The sequence below is a fragment of the Talpa occidentalis genome, unplaced genomic scaffold (assembly GCF_014898055.3).
Source record: "Talpa occidentalis isolate TD23 unplaced genomic scaffold, MPIMG_talOcc4v2.1 talOcc4.9, whole genome shotgun sequence".
Taxonomy (NCBI): Eukaryota; Metazoa; Chordata; class Mammalia; order Eulipotyphla; family Talpidae; genus Talpa; species Talpa occidentalis.
Window position 1 is genome coordinate 74,586,426 of NW_023605305.1, and position 25,464 is coordinate 74,611,889.

At 38.7% G+C, this 25,464-nt stretch overlaps 1 protein-coding gene and 1 pseudogene across 1 annotated transcript; both read left to right on the plus strand.

The window, feature by feature from the left end:
• The first annotated feature begins 10,792 nt into the window (after positions 1 to 10,792).
• Positions 10,793 to 11,356, plus strand: LOC119236240 (protein transport protein Sec61 subunit beta). Its single transcript, XM_037499976.2, has one exon. The coding sequence runs from the start codon at positions 10,882 to 10,884 to the stop codon at positions 11,170 to 11,172; it is 291 nt and encodes a 96-aa protein (XP_037355873.1). The 5' UTR covers positions 10,793 to 10,881; the 3' UTR covers positions 11,173 to 11,356.
• A 3,392-nt stretch (positions 11,357 to 14,748) lies between these two features.
• On the plus strand, positions 14,749 to 25,417 carry LOC119236830 (cell division control protein 42 homolog; annotated as a pseudogene).
• Positions 25,418 to 25,464: the final 47 nt, after the last annotated feature.

The following is a 25,464-nucleotide window of genomic DNA, read 5'->3' on the forward strand; positions in this document are numbered from 1 at the left end:
CATGAAAAAGGAGACAAATATAGACATACAAGAAGTGAGAAGAACTCTCAATTACCATAATGAAAAGAAAATTACAGCAACACACATAATTGTAAAGCTTCCAAGAGTCCAAGATAAGGAAACAGTAATGAAAATAGCAAGGGGGAAGAAACAGATAACTTATAAGGGAAAACCAATCAAGTTAACTTCAGACTTCTCTGAAGAAACATTACGGGCAAGAAGAAAATGGAGTAACATTTCCAGCACACTTCAAGACAGCAAATGCCAACCAAGAATACTTTACCCTGCAAAGCTCTCCTTCCTCTATGAAGAAAAAATATGGACCCTCTCAGAAACAGAAACTCCAGAAATTCATTACAACTAAACCCCCACTACAAAAAATTCTACAAGAAGCCCTAAATCCAAAACCAACAGAGGAATGAACAAGAAGAACAGAATAAAGCAAGGAATAAAATCACAAAAATGACCAAAAACTGGCAAATACAGATGCCAACATATCATTATTAACTCTAAATGTAAATGGATTAAATTCACCAATAAAAGACACAGAGCAGCAGGCTAGATTAAAAACAAAATCCAATCTTCTGCTGTTTCCAGGAAACACATTTAACCACAAAAGATAAACAATAGTCTGAAAGTAAAAGGTTGGAAAACAATCCTACAAGCAAATGGACCAAAAAATAAGGCAGGAACAGGCATACTTATATCAGATGAAATAGATTTCAAATTAAAAAAGATAAAAAGAGACATAGACAGACACTACATTATGATCAAGGGGACAATACATCAGGAAGATATAACACTCATCAACATATACTTGCAAATGAAGGGGCACCAAAATATATCAGACAATTATTATCAACTCTGAAAAGAGACATTAAAGAAAATACATATATAGTGGGAGACTTCAACACCCCACTCTCACCAATGGACAGATCAAGAAGACAAAAAAATAAACAAAGACACTAGAGCCCTAAATAAAGACATAGAGCTCATGGACTTAACAGACATCTATAGGACACTGCACCCAAAAAAGTCCAAGTACACATTTTTCTCAAGTGTAAGTGGATCATTCTCCAAAATCAATCACATACTGGACCACAAGACAAACATCAACAGATACATGAAGATCAAAATCATTCCAACTATCTTCTCTGATCATAGAGGCATCACACTAGAAATAAATCACGAAAAGAAAACAAGGAACCCTCCCACTTCATGGAGAACCTTCTCCACTTCATGGAGATTGAAATCCACTCTACTGGAAGACCACTGGACTAATGAGGAGATCAAAGAAGAAATTAAAAAATACTTTGAGTTGAGGGGGCGGAGCAACATGGCGGCGAGGAGACGCTGCGAGTAAGATCTCCCATTAAAAAAAGTTAATAGGGAGGAAAAGCTGCAGGTCCCAGTGAGAACCGGGACACGGAAGATAAACGGGTGACGCCAGCAAACTGCCCGAAGAAGAAAGTGGCCATAAAAGAGGACCAGAAGGGAGGGAAGCGCAGAACCCTGCTCCCCTCCCCCGCCCACAGAGGCAGCACTCTCCGACCCGCAGAGAGGAGGAAAACAACAAACCAAAACGGCCAACAAGAACAAACTACGCAGCAAGCGGGACTGTGAGTGGAAAGGAACTATTTCAGCCACCACACCCCATGAACAGGAGCTGTGGAGAACCCTGCAGGATCCCCCGCAGAGGTGAGCTCCGGGCGCCATTAAAGAGGAGACCCCGCCCCCGGGGAGGAGACCAGCACCAGCACACAGCCCCGGGCTGCCCGGTAAACCTGCTCGGAAAAGCGGCGCGCTGGAAAAGCAGGCGCGGAGCGCGGTCAGGATTGCGCGGAAAAGCGGCGCGCTGGAAAACCAAGTGCGGATCGGAATCGGGATCGCTCGCGGAAAAGCAGTGCAGTTGAAAAGCAAACGCGGATCCAGATCGCAGCTGCCCAGGTCCCTGCGCCTGCGACCTAGACTTGCGGGGAGACGCGCGGAGGCCCTCACTGAGTGAGCAGGAATCAGGCGCCCAGGCACGGGAGCGGGATTCAAAAGGCACCATTCCCGCGCCACTGAACTGGGCTACAGCCTGAGTCCTGGAACTGAGGGCTTTGGAACTGACACCCGGGACACGAAATTAGGGGCGTGGGTTCCCCACGACGGTGGGGCACAAGGCAGACACAGCACCCCAAAGCCGTTGAGGTTTACCCTACCATTCCCGCTCTATTTCCTGTCCCACGGGGTGGAAAATCAGCTCCCCAAGGGCTCCAGGAGAGATCTCTGGCGCCACCTAGCGACTTGAAGCCAGCAGAGGCGCCTAGAGGAGCCAGTGGCCAGCTGGGGAGTTAGCCCACGCCGGGCCCCTTCCGACCAGTAGTCTGAGCCCACAGGGGGAGCGAGCACCCACAGCCGGGGCAGACCAGGCGCGCAGAAGAGTGTGCCTGAGACCGGACGTGCAGGGAGTGTGTCCCACATCACCATCGTAGAACAGGGACATTTCTTCAGTAAAGACTACCTGCAGAAGGCTTCCTCAGGAGCCAGAGGTGAGCGGGGGAAGTTCGCCCACGCCAGACCCCATCTGGCCTGCAGTCCAAGCCCAGAGGGGGAGCAGGCCCCACCGCTGGGGCAGACCAGGCGCACAGGGGAGTGTGTCCCCACATCGGCATTTTAGAACAGGGACCTTTCTCCAGTAAAGACTGCTTGAAACTGACAGATGACTCCTGGAGGAACCAGAGGAGAGCAGAGAAGCTCACCCAAGATGCCGACAAGTCCCAACTACACAGTGTCCCAACGCATACGGCAAATTAGAAAACAGACAGTAGGGAGGAGAAGAACCACATGCAACCTAGCAACTCCCCAGGGAAAAAGCACACCACAAAAAGAAAAGCAGCCCCCAGATTGCAACGACAGTAACTTGGAAGAACTTCTGAGCCTTCCAGAAAGAGAATTTAAAATTGCCATGATTAAAAAACTGACAGAAGTCATAAAGGAAAACAATGATAAGGGAAAAATAATCAACGATCAGAAGAATGCAATTGAGTCCCTAGAGAGGGAAAACAATGGTCAGAAGAATGAAATTGAGTCCCTAAAGAGGGAAGTAAAAGAAATGCAGGGGATCAAAGAATTAATGGAAGAACTAAAGAATTCTGGGAAAAGCAATGAAAGCAGAATAGATGAAATGGAAGAACGAATAAGTAATCTTGAAGACACAGAAATAAAAAGAATCAAAACAGAAAAGGAAAGAGAAGTACGAAGGAAAAAGAACGAAGAAAGACTTTGGGAACTATCTGACTCCATGAGGAAAGGAAATATAAGAGTTATAGGAATACCAGAAGGAGAGGAGAGAGATGTAGGAACAGAGAAAATATTCAAAGAGATAATGAAGAGAACTTCCCAAATGTGAAGAAGGAGCTGAAAATTGATATACAAGAAGCAAGAAGAACACCAAACTTCCACGACGAAAGGAAAAATACAGCAAGACACATAATAGTAAAGCTCCCAAGAATCCAGGACAAGGAAAAAATAATGAAGCTGGCAAGAGGGAAGAAACAGATAACATTCAAAGGAAAGCCAATCAGGCTGACATCAGACTTCTCCGAAGAAACACTACGGGCAAGGAGAGAGTGGAGGGACATAGTCAACAGACTCCAAGAAAACAGATGCCAACCAAGAATTCTCTATCCCGCAAAGCTCTCCTTCCTCTTTGAAGAAAGAATATGGACCTTCCCAGACAAACAGAAACTCCGGAATTTCATTACAACTAAACCCTCACTCCAAAAAATACTACAAGGAGTCCTAAAGTCAGAACCTCAGAGGGACGAATAACAATGAAAGAAGGCCAAAAAAAAAAAAGTTATTAAAAGAATAAATAAATAAAATCAAAGGAAAGACAAACACAATGGCAAATACAGATGCTAACATATCAATATTAACTCTAAATGTAAATGGACTAAACTCTTCAATAAAAAGACACAGAGTTGCAGCCTGGATTAAGAAACAAAACCCAACCTTTTGCTGTCTCCAGGAAACACATTTAGCTACAAAAGATAAAAATAGGCTCAAAGTTAAAGGATGGAAAACAATCCTACAAGCAAATGGACCAAAAAAGAAAGCAGGAACAGCTATACTTATATCAGATAAAACAGATTTCAAACTCAAAAAGATAAAAAGAGACCCCAATGGTCACTACATTATGATCAAGGGGACAATACTTCAAGAAGAAATAACACTCATTAACATATACTCACCAAACGAAGGAGCACCAAAATATATCAGACAACTGTTGTCCTCTCTGAAAACAGACATCAGAGAAAACACATACATAGTGAGAGACTTCAACACACCACTATCAACAATGGATAGATCAACAAGACAAAAAATAAGTAAAGAAACCAAAGCTCTAAATAAGGACCTAGAGCAATTGGGCTTAACAGACATCTATAGAACACTAAACCCCCAAAAAACGGAGTACACATTTTTCTCAAGCGCACACGGATCATTCTCCAGGATCGATCACATACTGGGGCACAAGACAAACATCAACAGATACACCAAGATTGAAATCATATCAACCATCTTTTCTGACCATGAAGGCATCAAACTAGAAATAAACCATAAAAAGAAGGCAAGGAACTTTCCTACCTCATGGAGATTAAAAACCACACTACTGGAAGACCACTGGACTAATGAGGAGATCAAAGAAGAAATTAAAAAATTCTTTGAATTGAACGACAAGGAGGACACCAATATCCTAAATGTATGGGATGCAGCAAAAGCAGTAATAAGAGGAAAATACATAGCAATAGAAGCTCACATCAAAAAACAAGAAAGAACTCAAAGAAACAACCTAATCTCGAAGCTCAAAGATCTAGAAAAAGAACAACAAAAAAACCCCAAAACCAGTAGAAGAAAAGAAATAATAAAAACAAAAGCAGAAATAAATGAAATTGAAACTAAAAAAACAATCCAAAAGATCAATGAAACCAAGAGCTGGTTCTTTGAAAAAATCAATAAAATAGACAAACCCCTAGCCAGGCTCACAAAGGAAAAAAGGGAGAAAGCACAAATAAACAGGATCATCAATGAAAGAGGAGAAATCACAACGGACACAGCAGAAATCAAAAGAATAATCAGTAACTACTATGAACAGTTATATGGAAACAAGTTTAACAATCTAGAGGAGATGGACAAATTCCTACAACTCTACAATCACCCAAAGCTAGATAAAGAAGAAATGGAACACCTAAACAGACCAATTACAAGCAGCGAAATTGAAATGGTAATCAAAAACCTCCCCAAAAACAAAAGCCCAGGACCTGATGGATTTACAGATGAATTCTACCAAACATTCAGAGACGAATTAGTGCCTATCCTTCACAAACTCTTCCAAAAAATTGAGAAGGAAGGGACAATACCAAACACGTTCTATGAAGCCAACATTACACTAATACCAAAACCGAACAAGGACAACACAAAAAAGGAAAACTACAGGCCAATCTCCCTAATGAACACTGATGCAAAAATCCTCAATAAAATTTTAGCTATCAGAATCCAACAATGTATCCAAAAGATAATTCACCACGACCAAGTAGGATTCATTCCAGGGACACAAGGATGGTTTAACATCCGAAAATGGATCAACGTTATCCAACACATCAACAAAAAGAAATATAAAAACCATATGATAATATCAATAGATGCTGAGAAAGCTTTCGACAAAGTGCAACACCCATTCATGATAAAAGCCTTGAAATTCTTGGGATACAAGGAACATACCTCAACATCATAAAGGCCATCTATGACAAGCCAACAGCCAGTATCATTCTCAATGGTGAAAAGCTGAAAGCAATTCCATTAAGATCTGGAACAAGACAAGGATGTCCACTCTCACCACTGCTTTTCAATATAATACTGGAAGTCCTAGCCAGAGCAATAAGACAAGAGAAAGACATCCAAGGAATCCAAATAGGAAAAGAAGAAGTCAAACTATCACTATTTGCAGATGATATGATAATATACATAGAGAACCCCAAAAAGTCCACAGAAAAACTAATTCAACTCATCAATCAGTTCAGTAAAGTGGCAGGATACAAAATCAACACGCAAAAGTCAGTAGCCTTCCTATACACAACAAACAAATCTGAAGAAGAAGAAATCAAAAAAACCATCCCTTTTTTATTGAAACAAAAAAAATCAAATATTTGGGAATAAATCTAACAAAAGAGGTAAAGGACCTATACAAAGAAAACTATAAAACACTGTTAAAGAAATAGAAGAAGACACAAAGAAATGGAAAGACATCCCCTGCTCATGGATTGGAAGAATAAACATTATTAAAATGGCCATCCTCCCAAAAGCAATATACAGATTCAATGCTATTCCAATCAAAATTTCAATGTCATTCTTCAAAGAAATAGAACAATTATTGATGAAATTCATATGGAATCACAAAAAACCCCGAATAGCCAAAGCTCTCCTGAAAAAAAAAGAAGGGAATGGAGGCATCACACTCCCAGACTTCAAAATCTACTACAAAGCCATAATCATCAAAACTGCATGGTATTGGAACAAGAACAGACATACAGACCAATGGAATCGAATAGAAAATCCAGAAATAAACCCACAGATTTATGGTCAACTAATCTTTGACAAAGGAGCAAAGACTATGCATTGGAGCAAAGAAAGTTTGTTCAATAAATGGTGCTGGGAAAACTGGGTCGCTACATGCAAAAGAATGAAGCTTGACCACTACCTCACACCATACACAAAAATCAACTCAAAATGGATTAAAGAACTAGACATAAGACCTGAAACCATAAAATATATAGAAGGAAATATAGGCGAAACACTACGTGATTTGCACATCAAAGACATCTTTACAGACACATCACCCAAAGCAGTGATAGTGAAGGCAGAGATAAACAGCTGGGACTACATCAAATTAAAGAGCTTCTGCACAGCAAAAGAGACAATAACAAAAACAAAGACAAACCCCACCAACTGGGAGAACATTTTTGCACCCAACACTAATGATAAAGGACTGATCACAAAAATCTGCAAAGAGCTGATGAGACTCAACAACAACAAAGAAAATAATCCAGTCAAAAAATGGGCAGAAGAGCTAAAAAGAAACTTCTCTGAAGAGGAAATGAAAATGGCCAACAGGCATATGAAAAAATGTTCAACATCACTTGTCATCAGGGAAATGCAAATCAAAACTACCATGAGATACCATCTTACACCAGTGAGAATGGCACATATTAAAAAAACTAGCAACAACAAATGTTGGCGAGGGTGTGGAGAAAAAGGAACTCTTCTGCACTGTTGGTGGGAGTGCAAACTGGTCCAACCACTGTGGAGAGCTGTGTGGAGATTTCTGGACCTACTAAACATAGAGCTTCCATATGATCCAGCAATTCCACTCCTAGGTATTTACCCAAAGGACACAGAAACATCAATTCCAAAGAACACCTGCACCCCTATGTTTATAGCAGCACTGTTTACAATAGCTAAGCTTTGGAAACAACCCAAATGCCCAAAAATAGATGACTGGATCAAGAAGATGTGGTACATATATACCATGGAATATTACTCAGCATTCAAAAAAGATAAACACATGCAATTTGCAGCAACATGGATGGCACTGGAAGGGATCATGCTCAGCGAAATAAGCCAAAAAGAAAAAGAAAAATACCGGATGGTCTCACTCATAGCAGGAATCTAGAAAACTTAAATAAGGGACCAGGAAAACGAATAACTATAAGAAAGTGAAAATCAAAATCAACAAAAAACTACGAACCAGAGACACTTTTAAGGGGGCGGGGGTGGGAGGGGAGAGATTGGGGTCAGAATGGGGGGGGGCTGCAATTGTATGGGGAATATAAAAATAAAATTTATTATTAAAATAAAAAAAATACTTTGAGTTGAATGACAAGGAGGACACCGCTTTCCAGAATGCATGGGATGCAGCAAAATCAATAATAAGAGGAAAATATATAGCAATACAGGCTCACATCAAGAAACAAGAAAGAATGCAAAGAAACAACCTAATCTCACATCTCAAAGAGCTAGAAAAAGAACAACAACAAAAAGCCAGTAGAAGAGAGAAAATAATAAAAATCAAAGGAGAAATAAACGAAATAGAAATTAAAAATCAATCCAAAAGATCAATGAAACCCAAAGTTGGTTCTTTGAAAAAATAAACAAAATAGACAAACCACTAGCCAGACTCACAAATTAAAAAACAGGAGAAAACACATATAAATAGGATTATAAATGAAAGAGGAGAAATCACAAGACTCAGCAGAAATCATAAGAATAATCAGAGATTACTATGAACACTATATGCAAACAATTCAACAAGCTAAAAGAGATGGACAAATTCCTAGAATGATTTTATCATCCAAAGCTGGACAAAGAAGAAATAGAACAACTAAACAGACCAATTACAAGCAGCAAAATTGAGGCAGTAATCAAAGCACACTCCAAAAACAAAAGTCCAGACCCAGACGGCTTCACAAATGGATTCTACCACATGTTCAGCAATGAATTAGTTCCTATCCTACACAAACTCTTTCAAAAAATTGAAAAAGAAGGAATACTACCAAATACATTCTACAAAGCCAGTGTTACACTAATACCAAAACCAAACAAAGATAGCACAAAAAAGAAAATTACTAGCCAATCTCCCTAATGAACACAGATGCAAAATCCTCAACAAAATCCTTGCCAACAGAATCCAACAATGCATCAAAGGGATAGTACACCACGATCAAGTGGGATTCACCCAGGGGCACAAGGATGGTTCAACATATGAAAATTGATCAGTGTAATCCAACACATTAATAAAAAGAAAAAGAAAAACCATATGATCATATCAATAGATGCTGAGAAAGCATTCGACAAAGCCCAACATCCATTTATGATGAAGGCCGTTGAAATTCTCAGGATAGAAGGAACGTACCTTAACATGATAAAAGCCATATACAACAAACCCACGCCAACATTATTCTCAATGGCGAAAAGCTAAAGGCCTTTCCTTTAAGATCAGGAACAAGACAAGGATGTCCTCTCTCACCACTGCTCTACAATATAATACTGGAGGTTCTAGCAAGGGCAATAAGACAAGACAAAGACATAAAGGAATCCAAACAGGGAAAGAAGAAGTAAAACTATCACTATTTGCATATGATATGATGATATACATAGAGAACCCTAAAAACTCCACAGAAATACTACTCAAAATAATCAGCCAATTCAGTAAAGTAGCAGGATACAAAATCAACACACAAACATGAGTATCCTTCCTATACACAAACAATCAATCTGAAGAAGAAGAAATCAAGAAAACCATCCCTTTTATAATTGAAACAAAAAAAATAAAATATTTGGGAATAAACCTAACAAAAGGGTGAAAGACCTCTACAAAGAACATTATAAAACACTGTTAAAAGAAATTGAAGAAGACACAAAGAAATGGAAAGATCCCCTGCTCATGGCTTGGAAGAATTAACATTATCAAAATGGCCATCCTCCCAAGAGCAATATACAGATTCAATGCTATTCCAATAAAAATCTCAATGACATTCTTCAAAGAAATAGAACAAATAGTGATGAAATTCATATGGAACCACAAAAAACCATGAATAGCCAAAGCCCTACTGATGAAAACAAAGAAGAAAGGAGGTAGCACACTTTCAAACTTCAAGCTATACTACAAAGCCATAATAATTAAACAGTTTGGTATTGGAACCAAAGCAGACACACAGACCAATGGAACCGAATAGAGACCCCAGAAATAAAGCCACACTTATATGAACAACTAATCTTTGACAAAGGAGCAAAGAATATGCAATGGAAAACATGAACAGTTTGTTCAATAGATGGTGCTGGGAAAACTGGACTTCCACATGCAAAAAATGAAACTAGACCACTACCTCTCACCATGCACAAAAATCAATTCAAAATGGATAAAAGAACTGGACATAAGACCTGAAACCATAAAATATAGAGAAGAAAATATAGGTAGAACACTACAAGACATACATCTCAGAAACATCTTTAAAGATTCATCACCCAAAGCAGTGATAGTGAAGGCAAAGATAAACACCTGGGATTACATCAAACTGAAAAGCTTCTGTACAGCAAAAGAGACATTAACCAAAACAGAGAGACACCCCGCTGACTGGGAAAAATATCTTTGCACTCCATTCAACTGTGAAGGGGCTGCTCACAAAGATATACAAAGAACTCACAGGGCTCGACAAAAACAAAATAAACAATCCAGTCAAGAAATGGGCAGAAGAACTCAAAAGACATTTCTCCAAAGAGGAAATGCAAATGGCCAACAGGCATATGAAAAAATGTTCAACATCCCTTATAATCAGGGAAATGCAAATCAAAACCACACTTAGATACCACCTTACACCAGTAAGAATGGCACATATTAAATATACAATTAACAACAAATGTTGGCAAGGATGTGGTGAAAAAGGAACTCTCCTACATTGCTGGTGGGAGTGCAAACTGGTCCAGCCACTATGGAAAGCTGTCTGGAGGTTACTCAGTCTACTAAAAATGGAGCTACCAAATTTTTCTCGTCTGACCATGGCCATACCGTCCTTTTGATAGGAATTGGGCCTGTGAAGGACGCCATGATCTCAAGAAAGGAAAAGGAATATCTTTAGTTTCCATAGAGTAATATATCAAGTCATTTGTAGCAAAATCTGTACAGGCATCTATTAGGACAACCCAGGCGTCCCCGGAGCCAACGAGGACCCTGCCAGCGGGTCTGGGGCGGGACCTGAATAGTTTCTCCAGGCCCGATACATTGAGGGCTGCAGCAGTTTCCGGCCAGTCTTCTCAGCTTTCTGCCACCCCACTGCTTCCAGCATGCCTGGTCCAACCCCCAGTGGCACTAACGTTGGCTCCTCAGGGCGCTCTCCTAGCAAAGCAGTGGCCGCCCGCGCCGCGGGATCCACGGTCCGGCAGAGGAAAAATGCCAGCTGCGGAACAAGGAGCGCAGGCCGCACGACCTCAGCAGGCACTGGGGGAATGTGGCGATTCTACACAGAAGATTCGCCTGGGCTCAAAGTTGGCCCCGTTCCAGTATTGGTTATGAGTCTTCTGTTCATCGCTTCTGTATTTATGTTGCACATTTGGGGCAAGTACACTCGTTCATAGATTCAGCTCCATCCATCTGTCTGTCATCTGAAGAAGAAAGGAAAAAAAACCAACATATCTTGGACCAAAAGCATAGTGATTTTCTGTTCATGAGAAATTTTCTGTAAGCTTATTGTTTTACAGGGAACTTAACAAGAATTGATTTTGAAGAATCAATTTTTTTCTATGGCTAATGAATTTTAATTCATTTATAAAAAAAAAAAAAATGGAGCTACCACACAACCCAGCAATTCCACTACTAGGAAGCTACCCAAAGGACATAAAAACATTGATTCAAAAGAGCACCAGTACCCCTATGTTTATTGCAGCACTATTTACAATAGGTAAAACCTGGAAACAACCCAAATGCCCCAAAATAGATGACTGGATCAAGAAGATGTGGCATATATACACAATGGAATATTATTCAGCAATCAAAAAAGGTAAACTCATGCCACTCGCAGCAACGTGGATGGAGCTAGAAGGAATTACTGCTCAGTGAAATAAGCCAGAAGGAAAAAGAAAAATATCAGATGGTTTCATACTTATAACAGGAATATAGGGAAACCAAATAAGACATCAGTGTAAAAAGAGTAATAACAGTATAAAACACAACAAAGCAAAAACAGACAATTATAAATCAGAGACATACTGCAGGGTAGGAGGAGGAGAGGGATCAGAGGAAGAGGGAGGAAGACTGGGGACTGTGGAGATGGTGCACGGGTGGCTTGAGGAAGGAAATTCTAGGGGGACTCAATCTGAGGGGATGGGAGGAAGCAAATATTGTTTAAAAATTAAAAAAAATTAGAAAGGAAAAAAATAAATAAAATAAAAAATCTTCCATTAGAAACTTCAAATGCAGAGAGCTTTACTGTAATTCTATCAAATATTTTGACAGAAATAGTGCCAAATTTACACAAACATTTGCAGTATTCATAAACAGTAGTACCCTACAAGTCATTTTATGAGGCAATTAAAATTTTAATCAGATTACCCTTTGTTATAAAAATTTGTGTACTTCTTTGTAGATTTCTAGGAATTTTATCTCCTTTCTCTTTCTGTTGCCAAAAGTAGCTATTGGGGTTCCCAGAAGTCACCCTCCTTCATGAGCTCCTTTTCAGGGGCCAACATTCCTCATGGAGTTCACCTCACTACACCACTAGTGGGCAGTGGTGTATAATTTTCCCGCAAGATTTAGAAAACACTATTAATTAAATAATATCAATGCCATTGGACATCACAAGTTAAAAAATATTTCTAATTACATTTTTCATTTCAAGTTAAGTACAATAAGCAAATGAGAGGTTCCACAATGAAATTAAATAGTAACATCAGGTTCTCCAATAGTAGAATTGTAATCCTGAGATCCTGTACTACTGTAAACTTCTCTTTTAATATCCATGGGAAGAAATTGAGTTTGATGATTAAACTCTCTTATAAGAAAAATACCAGCTATGTTAAAATAAAAATAAAGCCTTAAATCAAATTATTTTTTGTGAGTTAAAACTACAGGCATTTAAGTAACCCCTCACCCTAATTTCTTAATTCTCCTCATTCTCACTGTGCATGGAGCTGAGATTGTTTAGCAATTACTATCTGAACTGCCTCATGGAGGTTGTATTGGTTCAGTGCCAAGATTCTCATGAGCCACAGTTTTAATGAGTTCGAAGAATTAATATGACATGAAATATGATCACCTTCCTCATTTACTCCTGCTCATGGAGCCCTTCACAACTCTCCTGAGACCCCTGATAAAGGTCGTGTGCCTTTTGCTTATCAATATTCTTGGGTGCAATCCCTTCTTTATAGAAACATACACTGGGCTATAAACAAAGACACCAGAAGCTGAGTTCATGCAGCAAACCATGGGCCCTTAAGGCACAAGCCTTTTGAGCAAGCTCAGTGAAGTTAAAAAGGTGATCGGATAAAACCCTCTTCGATACACAATATGCCTGGTTTTCTTGCCAATAATGCCCAAGTCTGAATGTCATAGGGCCCCTCCTAAAAGCCTAACCTTGTGAATATATGGCCCTCACTTTTTTGTTCCTGTGTTTTTACTTCTGATACATTTAATCCATGTCCCAATTGTTCTCAAAATTCTAGACCTACTGTACCCCAGTTCTTGTATAAATAAAAAAATTCTAGACCTAATCCGACCTTTGGTGCAGGGGAAGGTCTGTGCCTGTACGTAGACCTCTCTACCAGCAGATTTGTAGCCAAGGTGATGGGTCCTTTTTTAGTTGGGTGATGCTCATCTCAGTTATGAATGCCTCACTTCTTCCTCCCTGACATTTTCCAATATGGTGAGCTATTTTACTTCTCCCAGGATGGAGTGATTTAAGGAACAGAGGGGTACAGAATTGGAGTTGCATACACATAGAAGAATATCAGTGTCCCCCAACACAATCACTCATTTAATTTATTACACAAATTAAAAGTGATTCTTTTCAATTAAGTTTTCCAGATTTAGCAAGTAAAACCATGTGACACATTTGAATTTCAGATAATTTATTACATTGTAGCATATCCCAAACAATGTATAAGACATAGTTATAATAAAAATTATTTGTTTATTTCCTGACATTCAAATTTAACTGGGAGCCCTGTATTGTATCTACACTTAGTGTCAGATATTGTGCAAGGTGCAGAGATAATAATGTGAACATGACATAGCACCTGCCTTATAGAGATAGAGAGGGAGATAGAAATTCCATTATTTTTGGCAGACAATAACATACAAAAAACTTCAGACTAACAGAAAATAACTAGAAAAATGGCAACACCAAATTCTTCCTGGTCAATATTTACTATAAATGTAAATGTATTAAACTCTATGATTAAAAGATGAAAAGTAGTGACTGAATTTTAAAAAAGGACCCACCTAAACCCTATTTACAAGAGCCTCACTTTACTTTTTTAAAATCAAGTATTTACTTTCTTATATCATTGTTCTCCCCTCGGGTGTCGTCCTTATAGTTCCCTGACTACAGTAGCCCTCCTAAACCTCACCATAGTCTCTTGTGCTCTTCCCTGCCCTCCCTTGATCCCTCTTCTCTTGTTCCCCTTGCTGTTTGCTTCAAGTCTATGGTCAGCTTGCAAGTTTTGTCCTTTTCCTGACTCTTTGTTCGGTTTTCATATGCTCCACCTATAAGTGAAACCACTCAATATTTTTCTTTTTCCTTCTGACTTATTTCACCTAGCACACTCCCTTCCAGGTCCATCCATGTTGCTGCAAATAGCATGAGTTTATCTTCTTGGATGGTTGAGTAGTATTCCATTGTGTATATATGCCATATCGCGATCCATTCATCTGTTTTGGGGCATTCAGGTTGTTTTCATACCTTAGCAGTGTAAGAGAGTTCCTTTCTCTCCACATCCTCTCCAGCATTTGTTGTTTCCAGCCTTTTTGATATGGGCCATTCTCACCAGTGTGAGGTGGTATCTCATTGTGGTTTTGAGTGGCATTTCTCTGATAATTAGTGATGCTGAACATTTGTCTCTGTTGGCCATTTGCATTTCTTCTTGGGAGAAGTGTCTTTTCAGCTTTTCTGCCCATTTTTTGACTGGGTTGTTTGCTTTGTTTCTGTTGAGTTGTATATGCTCTTTGATATCAGTGTCTTATCAGGTATGTGGTGTGCAAATACTTTCTGCCATTCTATAGGATGTCTCTTTGTTTTGGTTACTGTCTCTTTTGCTATACAGAAGGTCTTTAGTTTAATGTAGTCCCAGCTGTTTATCTTCTTCTTTGTTTTCCTTGCTTCTGGAGACGAGTCCTCAAAGATGTTTCTGAGGTATATGTCATGGAGAGTTTTGCTTATTTTTTTTAATCTATTTTATGGTTTCAGGTCTTACATTCAACTCTTTTATCCATTTTGAGCTGGTTTTTGGGTATGGTGTGAGACAATACTCTAGTTGCATTCTTTTGCATGTGGTGGTCATTTTTCCCAGCACCATCTTTTTATCGAAAAGACTTTCATTGTACCAGTGTATACTCTTTGCTCCTTTGTTAGAATAGTTGACCATATGTGTGTGGCTTTATTTCTGGGCTTTCAGGTCAATCTCATTGGTCTGTATGTCTGTTTTTCTTCCAGTACCATGTTGGTTTTATTATTATGGCTGTGTAGTTCAGTTTGAAGTCTGGGAGTATAATAGGTCTTTTGTCCTCACTTTAAGTCAAGGAAGATTTGGCTATTCAAGGTTTTTTTGTGATTCCATCTGACTTTCAGCAGTACTTGCTCCATTTCTTTGAAGAATGCCATTGAGATTTTTATTGGCATTGCTTTGAATCTGTAAATTGCTTTTACTAGGATGGCCATTTTGAGAATGGTAATTATTCTGATCCATGAGCAGGGGATGATTTTCCATTTTTTGTGTGTCTTCATCTATTTCTTTTATGTGTTTCATAACTTTCTTTGTATTGACCTCCTTTGTCAGGTTTATTCCTGAGTATTTATTTTTTTACAATAGTAAGTGGGATGTTTTTCTTAATTTTTTCTTCTCCAGACTGATTGTTTGCTAATAGGAAGGGTACTGATTTTTGTGTATTGATCTTGTAACCTGCAACTTTGGTAAACAGGTTTGTTATTTTAATTAGTTTTTCTGGGTTCTCTTTATATATTATCATATTATCTGTAAATAATGGTAGTTTTACTTCTTTCCCCATTTGGATTCCTTATATGTATTTCACTTGGATTATTTAAGTTTTCTATTTATTTTTAAATCAAATTTGAGTGATTGTATAGTTCCAGGAATTTTTCCATCTCCTCTAGATTGTTGAACTTGTTTGCATGCAAATGTTCATAGTAATCTCTTTTTAGCCTCTGGGTTTCTGCTGTGTCTATTTTAATTTTTCCTCTTCCATTTATGATCCTATTTATTTTAGTTTTCTCCATTCTGTTCTTTGTGAGCCTAGCTAGTGGTTTCTCTATTTTGCTTACTTTTTTCAAAGAAACAGTTTTTGATTTCATTGATCTTTGGGATTGTCTTTTTTATTTCTATTTCATTTATTTCTGCTTTAATTGGTATTATTTCCTTTCTTCCACTGGCCTTTAGAGTTTTCTATTTTATTGTTGATCTTTTTCTAGTTTTTTTTTGAGTTGGAAGATTAGGTTATTTCTATGAGTTTTTTCTTATTTCTTGATGTGGGCCTGTATTGGTATATACTTCCCTCTTATTACTGCTTTTGCTGTGTCCCATACATTATGGAAGATTTTGTTCTCATTTTCATTCATGTGAAAGTATTTTTTAATTTTTAATTCCTTCTTTGATTTCTTCATTAATTCAGTGGTCTTTCAGTAGTGTGTTATTTAGTCTCCATGTAATGGGGGGGTTCCTTTCTTTTTTTTTTTTTTAAAGATTTATTTATTTATGCATATAAGAGCTGGGATGTAGGTCAGAGATGCGGGGGGTGAGAGGATTCACCAGAAACAGAGTGGGGAGCAGAACAGACAAATCTACTAAAATACACTGCTTAGAGGAGCAGCGGGGGAGACAGGAGAGGTCTGCTGTGCCATGTGGGTCACCTCCCTGGCCTGGGATCGGATTCATGCTGCAGTGGCAGCAGATAGCTTCATTATGCTGCATCTTAACTGCTTGCACCACCAGGGAGGCCCTTGTAGTTGATTTCTAGTTTGATACCTTTATGGTCAGAGAAGATACTTGGTATGATTACAATTTTCATATACTTGCTGATGTGTGTCTTGTGATCCAGTATGTGGTTGATCCTACAGAAGATTCATGTGCACTCTAGAAAAATGTGTATTCAGTTTTTTGGGGGTGCAGTATCCTATTGATGCCTGTTAGAACTTTATTTAGGGCTATAGTGTCTTTGCTTATTTTTTGTTTCATTGATCTGTCCATTGGTGAGGGTGGGATTTGAAGTCTACTACAACATGTGTACTTTCTCTAATGTCTATTTTCAGAGATGATAGTAATTGTCTAATGTATTTTGGTGCTCCTTCATTGGGTGAGTCGTATTGATGAGTGTTATGTTTCCTTGGTCATATATAGGGTTTATTTATGTCTCCTGTCACCCCTTTTAGCTTGAAATTTATTTTATTTGATGTAAGTATGGCTGTCTCTGCCTTCTTTGGGGGACCATTTGCTTGTAGAATTGCTTTCTAACCCTTCATTTTCAATCAATGTTTATCTTCAGAGCCTAGGTGTGTTTCCTGGAGATAGCAGAAGGTTAGATTCTCTTTTCTAATCCAACATACTAGTCTGTGCCTTTTGATTGGTGAGTTTAATCCTTTATATTTAGGGTGATTATTGATACATGGAAGCCTGCCATTGCCATTTTGTTCACAATTTTATGGTTCTATTCTTTACCTTTCTTGGTTCTACCTGTTCATTCCTCTGTTGGTCTGGATTTTAAGGCTTCTTATAATATTTCTTTTTTTTTTTTTTTCTATTCCCATTGTATCTTTTTTTTTTTTAATATTAAATTTTATTTTTATATTCCCCCATACAATTGCAAACGCCCAATTCTGACCCCAATCCTTTCCCCCGCCCCCCAAAAAGTGTCTCTGGTTCATAGTTTTTTGTTGATTTTGATTTTCACTTTCTTATATTCATTTTCCTGGTCCCTTATTTAAGTTTTCTAGATTCCTGCTATGAGTGAGACCATCCGGTATTTTTCTTTTTCTTTTTGGCTTATTTCACTGAGCATGATCCCTTCCAGTGCCATCCATGTTGCTGCAAATTGCATGTGTTTATCTTTTTTGAATGCTGAGTAATATTCCATGGTATATATGTACCACATCTTCTTGATCCAGTCATCTATTTTTGGGCATTTGGGTTGTTTCCAAAGCTTAGCTATTGTAAACAGTGCTGCTATAAACATAGGAGTGCAGGTGTTCTTTGGAATTGATGTTTCTGTGTCCTTTGGGTAAATCCCTAGGAGTGGAATGGCTGGATCATATGGAAGCTCTATGTTTAGTAGGTCCAGAAATCTCCACACAGCAGCTCCATAGTGGTTGGACCAGTTTGCACTCCCACCAACAGTGCACAAGAGTTCCTTTTTCTCCACATCCTCGCCAACATTTGTTGTTGCTAGTTTTTTTAATATGTGCCATTCTCACTGGTGTAAGATGGTATCTCATGGTAGTTTTGATTTGCATTTCCCTGATTACAAGTGATGTTGAACATTTTTTCATATGTCTGTTGGCCATTTGCATTTCCTCTTCAGAGAAGTTTCTTTTTAGCTCTTCTGCCCATTTTTTGACTGGATTATTTTCTTTGTTGTTGCTGAGTCTCATCAGCTCTTTGCAGATTTTTGTGATCAGTCCTTTATCATTAGTGTTGGGTGCAAAAATGTTCTCCCAGTTGGTGGGGTTTCTCTTTGTTTTGGTTATTGTCTCTTTTGCTGTGCAGAAGCTCTTTAATTTGATGTAGTCCCAGCTGTTTATCTTTCTCTTCACTATCACTGCTTTGGGTGATGTGTCTGTAAAGATGTCTTTGATGTGCAAATCCCGTAGTGTTTTGCCTATATTTCCTTCTATGTATTTTATGGTTTCAGGTCTTATGTCTAGTTCTTTAATCCATTTTGAGTTGATTTTTGTGTATGGTGTGAGGTAGTGGTCAAGCTTCATTCTTTTGCATGTAGCGACCCAGTTTTCCCAGCACCATTTATTGAACAAACTTTCTTTGCTCCAATGCATAGTCTTTGCTCCTTTGTCAAAGATTAGTTGACCATAAATCTGTGGGTTTATTTCTGGATTTTCTATTCGATTCCATTGGTCTGTATGTCTGTTCTTGTTCCAATACCATGCAGTTTTGATGATTATGGCTTTGTAGTATAGTTTGAAGTCTGGGTGTGTGATGCCTCCATTTCCTTCTTTTTTTTTCAGTAGAGCTTTGGCTATTCGGGGTTTTTGGTGATTCCATATGAATTTCATCAATAATTGTTCTATTTCTTTGAAGAATGCCATTGAGATTTTGATTGGAATAGCATTGAATCTGTATATTGCTTTTGGTAGGACTTATAATATTTCTTGGGGTGGGGATTTAGTAGTAGTGAGTTTCTGAAGATTTTGTTTGTCTGGGAATGTCCTTGTTTTTCCCTCATATATATTATTACCTTCTCTTATTGCCCAGTGTTTCTTTAGAGAAGTCTGATGTCAGCCTAATCAGTTTTCCTTTATAGGTTATCCGTTTCTTCCCCTTAGACAGGTTCATTATTTTTTCTTAGTCTTGGACTCTTTGAAGCTTTATTACTACGTGTTTTGTTCTAGTTTTCCTTTCATTGTGATAAGTTTACATCTTTCTAGCATTCCATATGTCTATTTTCATTTCCCTCTTAAGGTTTGGGAGGTTATCTTCAATTATTTCCTTGAACAGATTTTTGGTTCCTTTCTCTCTCTCTCTCTCTTCCTGGGATTACTATAACTCTTGTATTTCCTTTCCTCATGGTGTCAGATAATTCTCAAAGTGTTTATTCTTTTCCCTTTGTATCTCTGTTTCCTTTTCTTTTTTGATTTTTTTAAAACTTTTTTTAAAAAATTAATTTATTTATACAAGCACTGGGTACAGTCAGAAGCGTGGGAGGGTGAGAGAATTCACCCAGCCAGAGTGGGGAGCAGAGCAGGCAGAAGGACTGAAGTACACTGCTGAGGGGAGCAGCGGGCAGCAGGAGAGGTCTGCGCGCCATGTGGGACCCTTACCCGGTGGCCGGGGATCAGCCGGGGATTGAACCGGAGCTGCAGAGTCTGCAGGCAGCTTCGCAACCCAGCGCTCAACTGCTGAGCCACCAGGGAGGCCCTCTTTTTTGATTCTTTTTGTATCTTTTGTATCTTCAGGAATACTGATTCAGGGACTCCCCTGGTGACGCAGCAGTTGAGTGCTGGGCTGTGAAGCTGCCTGCAGCCTCTGCAGCGCTGGTTTGATCCCTGAACGCCTTCGAGGGTCCCACATGGTGCGACAGACCTCTCCTGCTGCCCGCTGCTCCCCTTAGTAGTGTATTGCGTCAGTCTGCCTGTTCTGTTCCCGGCTCTGGCTCTGGTGAGTTCTCTCACCCTCCCGCACTTCTGACTGTACCTAGTGCTTATACAAATAAATAAATCTTAAAAAAAAATTCTCATTCATTCTTCCATATCATCTATTCTATTTTCATAGCTCTTTCCAGAATTTTTTAGCTTCTCTATTGATCTTTCAACACCCTGCAATACCTTTATTTTCTTATTTATAGCTTCAGTCTTATTTGCCTGCTTGTTTATTATGTTTCTCATAGCTTTCTTCTCCTTTTCTACATTTTCTCTTATGTCTTCAAGGTTTATTTTTTTAATTTTTGCATGCAAGATCTGGGGTGTAGGTCAGAGGTGTGGGGCATGAGAGGATTCAGCAGAGACAGAGTGCAGAGCAGAACAGGCAGATCTACTGCAATACACTGCTGAGGGGAGCAGTGGGCAAGCCAGGAGAGGTCTGCTGACTCATGTGGATCACCTTCATGGCTGGGGATTGAACTCATGCTGCAGTGGCTGCTGATAGTTTTACAGTGTTGAGACTTAACCCTGTGTAGCACCTGGGAGGGCCTTCAAGTTTTTTTTAATTATGGCAATTTTGAATTCTTCACTTGTCAGGCAGAGAAATTTTTCCCTGTCCATATTGCTGGGTTTTGGAGATTGATTTCCTTAAGTGCTATATTTTTCCTAGGAGGACTTGCTTGATCATTCCTATTTTTCTTTCTCCCCATTGTCTGTTCTTGGGTTTGCTCTACCAGGTGTGTTTTATTCAGGTGCATGTCCAGGCTGCGGGGGCCAGTGGGTCTCTATCTGAGCAAGCTGCTGGCAGAATATCATGGGTGGTTGTGCAGCCTCTGGGTACATTGCATTACTCCTTGACTTGGTAATGGCTGGGACTGGCAGAGTCCTAGTGAGGTTCCAGAGAACTCTGTTGATCTGGGAGTGGCAGATGACTACTCACCTTGAAAGTCATGAGTTCTCTATGCATTCTTTGTCCCACCCCTGTGGTGCATCCCACCTCTCACCTGATTGGTTTTGGGATGGTTGACTCCTGTGGAGAAGACCCTCACTTTAGATTTGAAAATACACATAGGCTGAAAATAAAGGGGTGGAAAAGCTATCCTATGGTAATTAAAAGAGAGCAGAGGGCCTCCCCGGTGGTGCAGCGAATTGAGCGCAGCACTGTGAAGCTGTCCACAACCTCTGCAGTGTGGGTTTGATTTCTGCTGGCCAGGGAGATACCCACATGGCACGGCAGACCTCTCCTGTCTCGCCCACTGCTCCCCTCAGCAGTGCTTTCGGTCCGTTTGCCTGTTCTGCTCCCTGTTCTGTCTCTGGTGAATCCTCTCACCCTCCCATGCCTCTGGCCTGTACCCCAGCTCTTGTATAAATACATAAATGTTAAAAAAAAGAGAGAGAGGGCCTCTCCAGTGGTGCAGTGGTTGAGCGCTGGGTTGCAAAGCTGCCCGCAGCCTCTGCAGTGCTGGTTTGATCCCCGACCTCCGGGTGAGGGTCCCACATGGTGCACAGACATCTCCTGCCGCCCACTGCTCCCCTCAGCAGTGTACCTTAGTCCTTCTGCCTGTTCTGCTCCCTGCTCTGCCTCTGGTGAATTCTCTCACCCTCCCGTGCTTCAGACTGTACCCAGTGCTTCTATAAATAAATAAATAAATAAATAAATAAATAAATAAATAAATAAATCTTTTAAAAAAAAGAGAGAGCAGAAACTTTAAGTCAAAAACTATCAAAATGTATAAAAGAAGACATTTTATAATGCTAAGAAGGCTAATGTACTAGGAAGATAATTAGAAATATGTATGTACCAAACATCATAGCACCTTAATATGTAATGTAAACATTAACAGAATTGAAAGGATAAGGAGAAATAGACAGCAACACAACAACAATAAGAGTCCAATACCCCCATTAATTGACAGAAAATCCAGACAAGACATCAACATGAAAGCAAAGTAATTAGACCTAACAGATTTAATACAAAACATTCTACTCAACAGCAACAACAACAACAGAATACACATTCTTCTCCAGCACACACAGAGGTTTCTATAGGATACATCATGTTAGGTCAAAGAAAAATCTTAAGGAATTTAAGAATGGTATCACAACATTATATTTTTCTGATCAAAATGAAATGAAACTGGAAATCAAAGAGAGAAAGAAAACTGGAAAATTCACAAATATGTGAAAATTGAGCAGCACACAATTGAACAACAATTGGGTCACAGAAGCAACCAGAAAGGACTGGGACAAAATAAAAATAGATTGGACAAATGAAAGCAATAATATGACTACCAAAACTTATGGGCTGTAACAAAAGCAGCAGTAAGAGGAACATTCAGAGTGATAAATGTCTACATTATAAAAGGGAAAGACCTTAAATAAATAAATAACATAATTACACACTTCAAGGAACTAGAGAAAGAGTAATAAACTAGGTTGTCAGAAGGAAGGGGAAAAAAAGATTAGAACAGAAATAAATGAACTTGAGTCTAACAAAACAACAGAAAAACTGATAAAATTTAGAATTGTTCTTTTAATGATGACAATCTCTTTTTTGGTTAGAATCTTATTTTATTTATTTTTAAAATGTTTTTTATTTTATATATTTTTAACATACATCTTCATTTTTGTATAATGTATGCCTTCTCATCTTGTTTATATTCCCCATGAGATTCCTACCACCCATTCACCCATGCACCATCACCGTTCCTTGTGCTCATCCCATCCCTGTTTACTCCTACTCCCTTCTTCCCCCCTGCAGAATGTCTCCAGTTTATAGTTGCTTGTTGATTTTTATTTCCACTTTTTTATAATGATTTTTCCCCTCTGATCCCTTATTTTGATCCTCTACATTCCTCCTATAAGTGAAACCACCTGGTATTTTTCTTTTTCTTTCTGGCTTATTTCACTGAGCATAATGCCTTCCAGCTTCATCCATTTTGCTGCAAATGGCATGAGTTTATCTTTTTTGATTGCTGAGTAGTATTCCACTGTGTATATACCACATCTTAATCTGCTCATCTGTTTTTGGGCATTTGTGTTGTTTCCATATCTTTGCTATTGTAAATAGTGCTGCAATAAACAGGTGTGCAGGTGTCCTTTTGAATTAATGTTTTTGTGTCCTTTGGGTAGATACCTAGGAGTGGAATTGCTGGATTATATGGAAGCTCCATTTTTAGCAGCTATAGGAACCTCTAAACAGCTTTCCATAGTGGTTGGACCAGTTGACATTCCACCAGCAGTGTAGGGGAGTTCCTTTTTCTCCACATTCTTGCCAACATTTGTTGTTGCCAGTTTTTTGATATGTGTCTTTATCACTGGTGTCAGGTGGTCTTTCTTTGTGGTTTTGATTTTCATTTCCCTGATTATGAGTGATGTTGAACATTTTTTCATATTATGCATTCTTTCATATTTTTTCAGTGCATATGTTGGCCATTTGCATTTCCTTTTTGGGGAAGTGTTTTTTTTTAGTTCTTCTGCCCATTTTTTGACTGGGTTATTTACTTTGTTTTGGTTGAGTTTCATCGCTCTTTGTAGATATTTGTGATCAGTCCCTTATCATCAGTATTGTGTGCAAAATTTTTCTCCCAAGTAGTAGGGCGTCTCTTTGTTTTTGTTAATGTCTCTTGCTGTACAGAAGCTCTCTAATTTGATGTAGTCCCAGCTGTTTATCTTTTCTTTCACTATCTTTGCTTTGGGTGATGTGTCTTTAAAGATGTTACTGAGGTGTATGTAATGTAGTGTTTCACTTATTTTTTCTTCGATATGTTTTATGGTTACAGGTCTTATGTCTAGTTCTTTAATCCATTTTGAGTTGGTTTTTGTACATGGTGTGAAGTACTAGTCTAGCTTCATTTTTTTGCATGTAGCAGTCCAGTTTTCACAACACCATTTATTGAACAAACTGTCTTCGTTTCATTGCATATTCTTTGCTCCTTTGTGATGACAATCTCTTAATATAATAATAAAAGAGAAAAATCACATAAAGAAAATCAGAAATGAGTAAAGAGACATTGCATTTGACATAATAAAAATAAAAAGGATCTAAAGAGGCTGTTATAAAAATTATACCACATACAAACTGAATAATTCAAAAGAAATAGATAAATTCCTAGAAATATACAGCCTATCAAGACTAAATCAGAAAGAAACCAAAAGCCTATGCAGACCTATAAGTAGTATGGCATAAAAGTCAGTAATCAAAAAAACTATTAACAAAGAAAAGCTCAAGATCATATGCATTCAGTGATTAATTCTACCAAACATTTCAAGAAGAATTAGCACAATTTCTCTCAAACTCCCCTAAAAAATCGAAGAGGAGGGAACACTTCCAAATATATTTTTGAGTCCAGATAACAGTATCAGAGATTCCACACAAAAACTAAAAACCTTTAAAAAGAAGGAAATTCTGTAATAGACAACAACATGGATGAAACTTGTTGGACATTATGTAAAATCCAAATACTGCATGATTCCACTTATATGTGTTGTCTAAAATTGTCAAGTTCACAGAATCAGAAAATGATTTCCATGTGTCAAGGAAGGAGGAAGTAGGGGATTTCTAATCAAAGGGCATTAAGTTTCAGTTAAGCAACACTAAGCTGTTATGCAACTTTGTATCTATACTCAACAATAATGTGTAGTCAAAATTTGTGTAAGTTGATACTACAATGTCTCAGTGGAGAAGCTGAGATCATCCTCAAATCTGAAATATCTGTAAAGGATATATAAAACTCAGTGATGCAATTAAGTTCATCTTTATGGGCAACAGTATTGTTAAAACATGTCTCTCCACATCCTACACAAACAAGTTTCCATCTGAATATGTACCAACTGCTTTTGATAGCTATGTAGTCAGTTGTGATTGATAGAAACTCATACACTTTTCAAGTTTTTGATACTGCAGGCCAAGGGGATTATGACAGATTACAAATACCAAGTTATCCACAAACAGATCTATTTCTAGTCTTTCCATCGTCATTTGAAAATGTGAAAGAAAGTGAGTGCCTGCCATAAATTACCATGGTGATTTCTTGCTTGTTGGAACCCAAATTTATCTCAGAGATGACCCTTCTACTTCTGAAATATTTGCTAGGAACAAACAGAAGCTCATCAGTCCATAGACCAGACCGGAGTGTGAAGATCTGGATCCAGACCTGAAGGCTGCCAAGTGTATGGGGTGTTCCACATGCACACAGAAAGGAGTAAAGACTGTAACTGAGGAAACCCTATTGGCTGATCTGGAGCCTCCAGAAATGAAGAAGCACCACAGATGTGTGTGGCTGTGAACATCTCTCCAGACAACAGCTGATATTGGCATCAAATAACTAAAAGC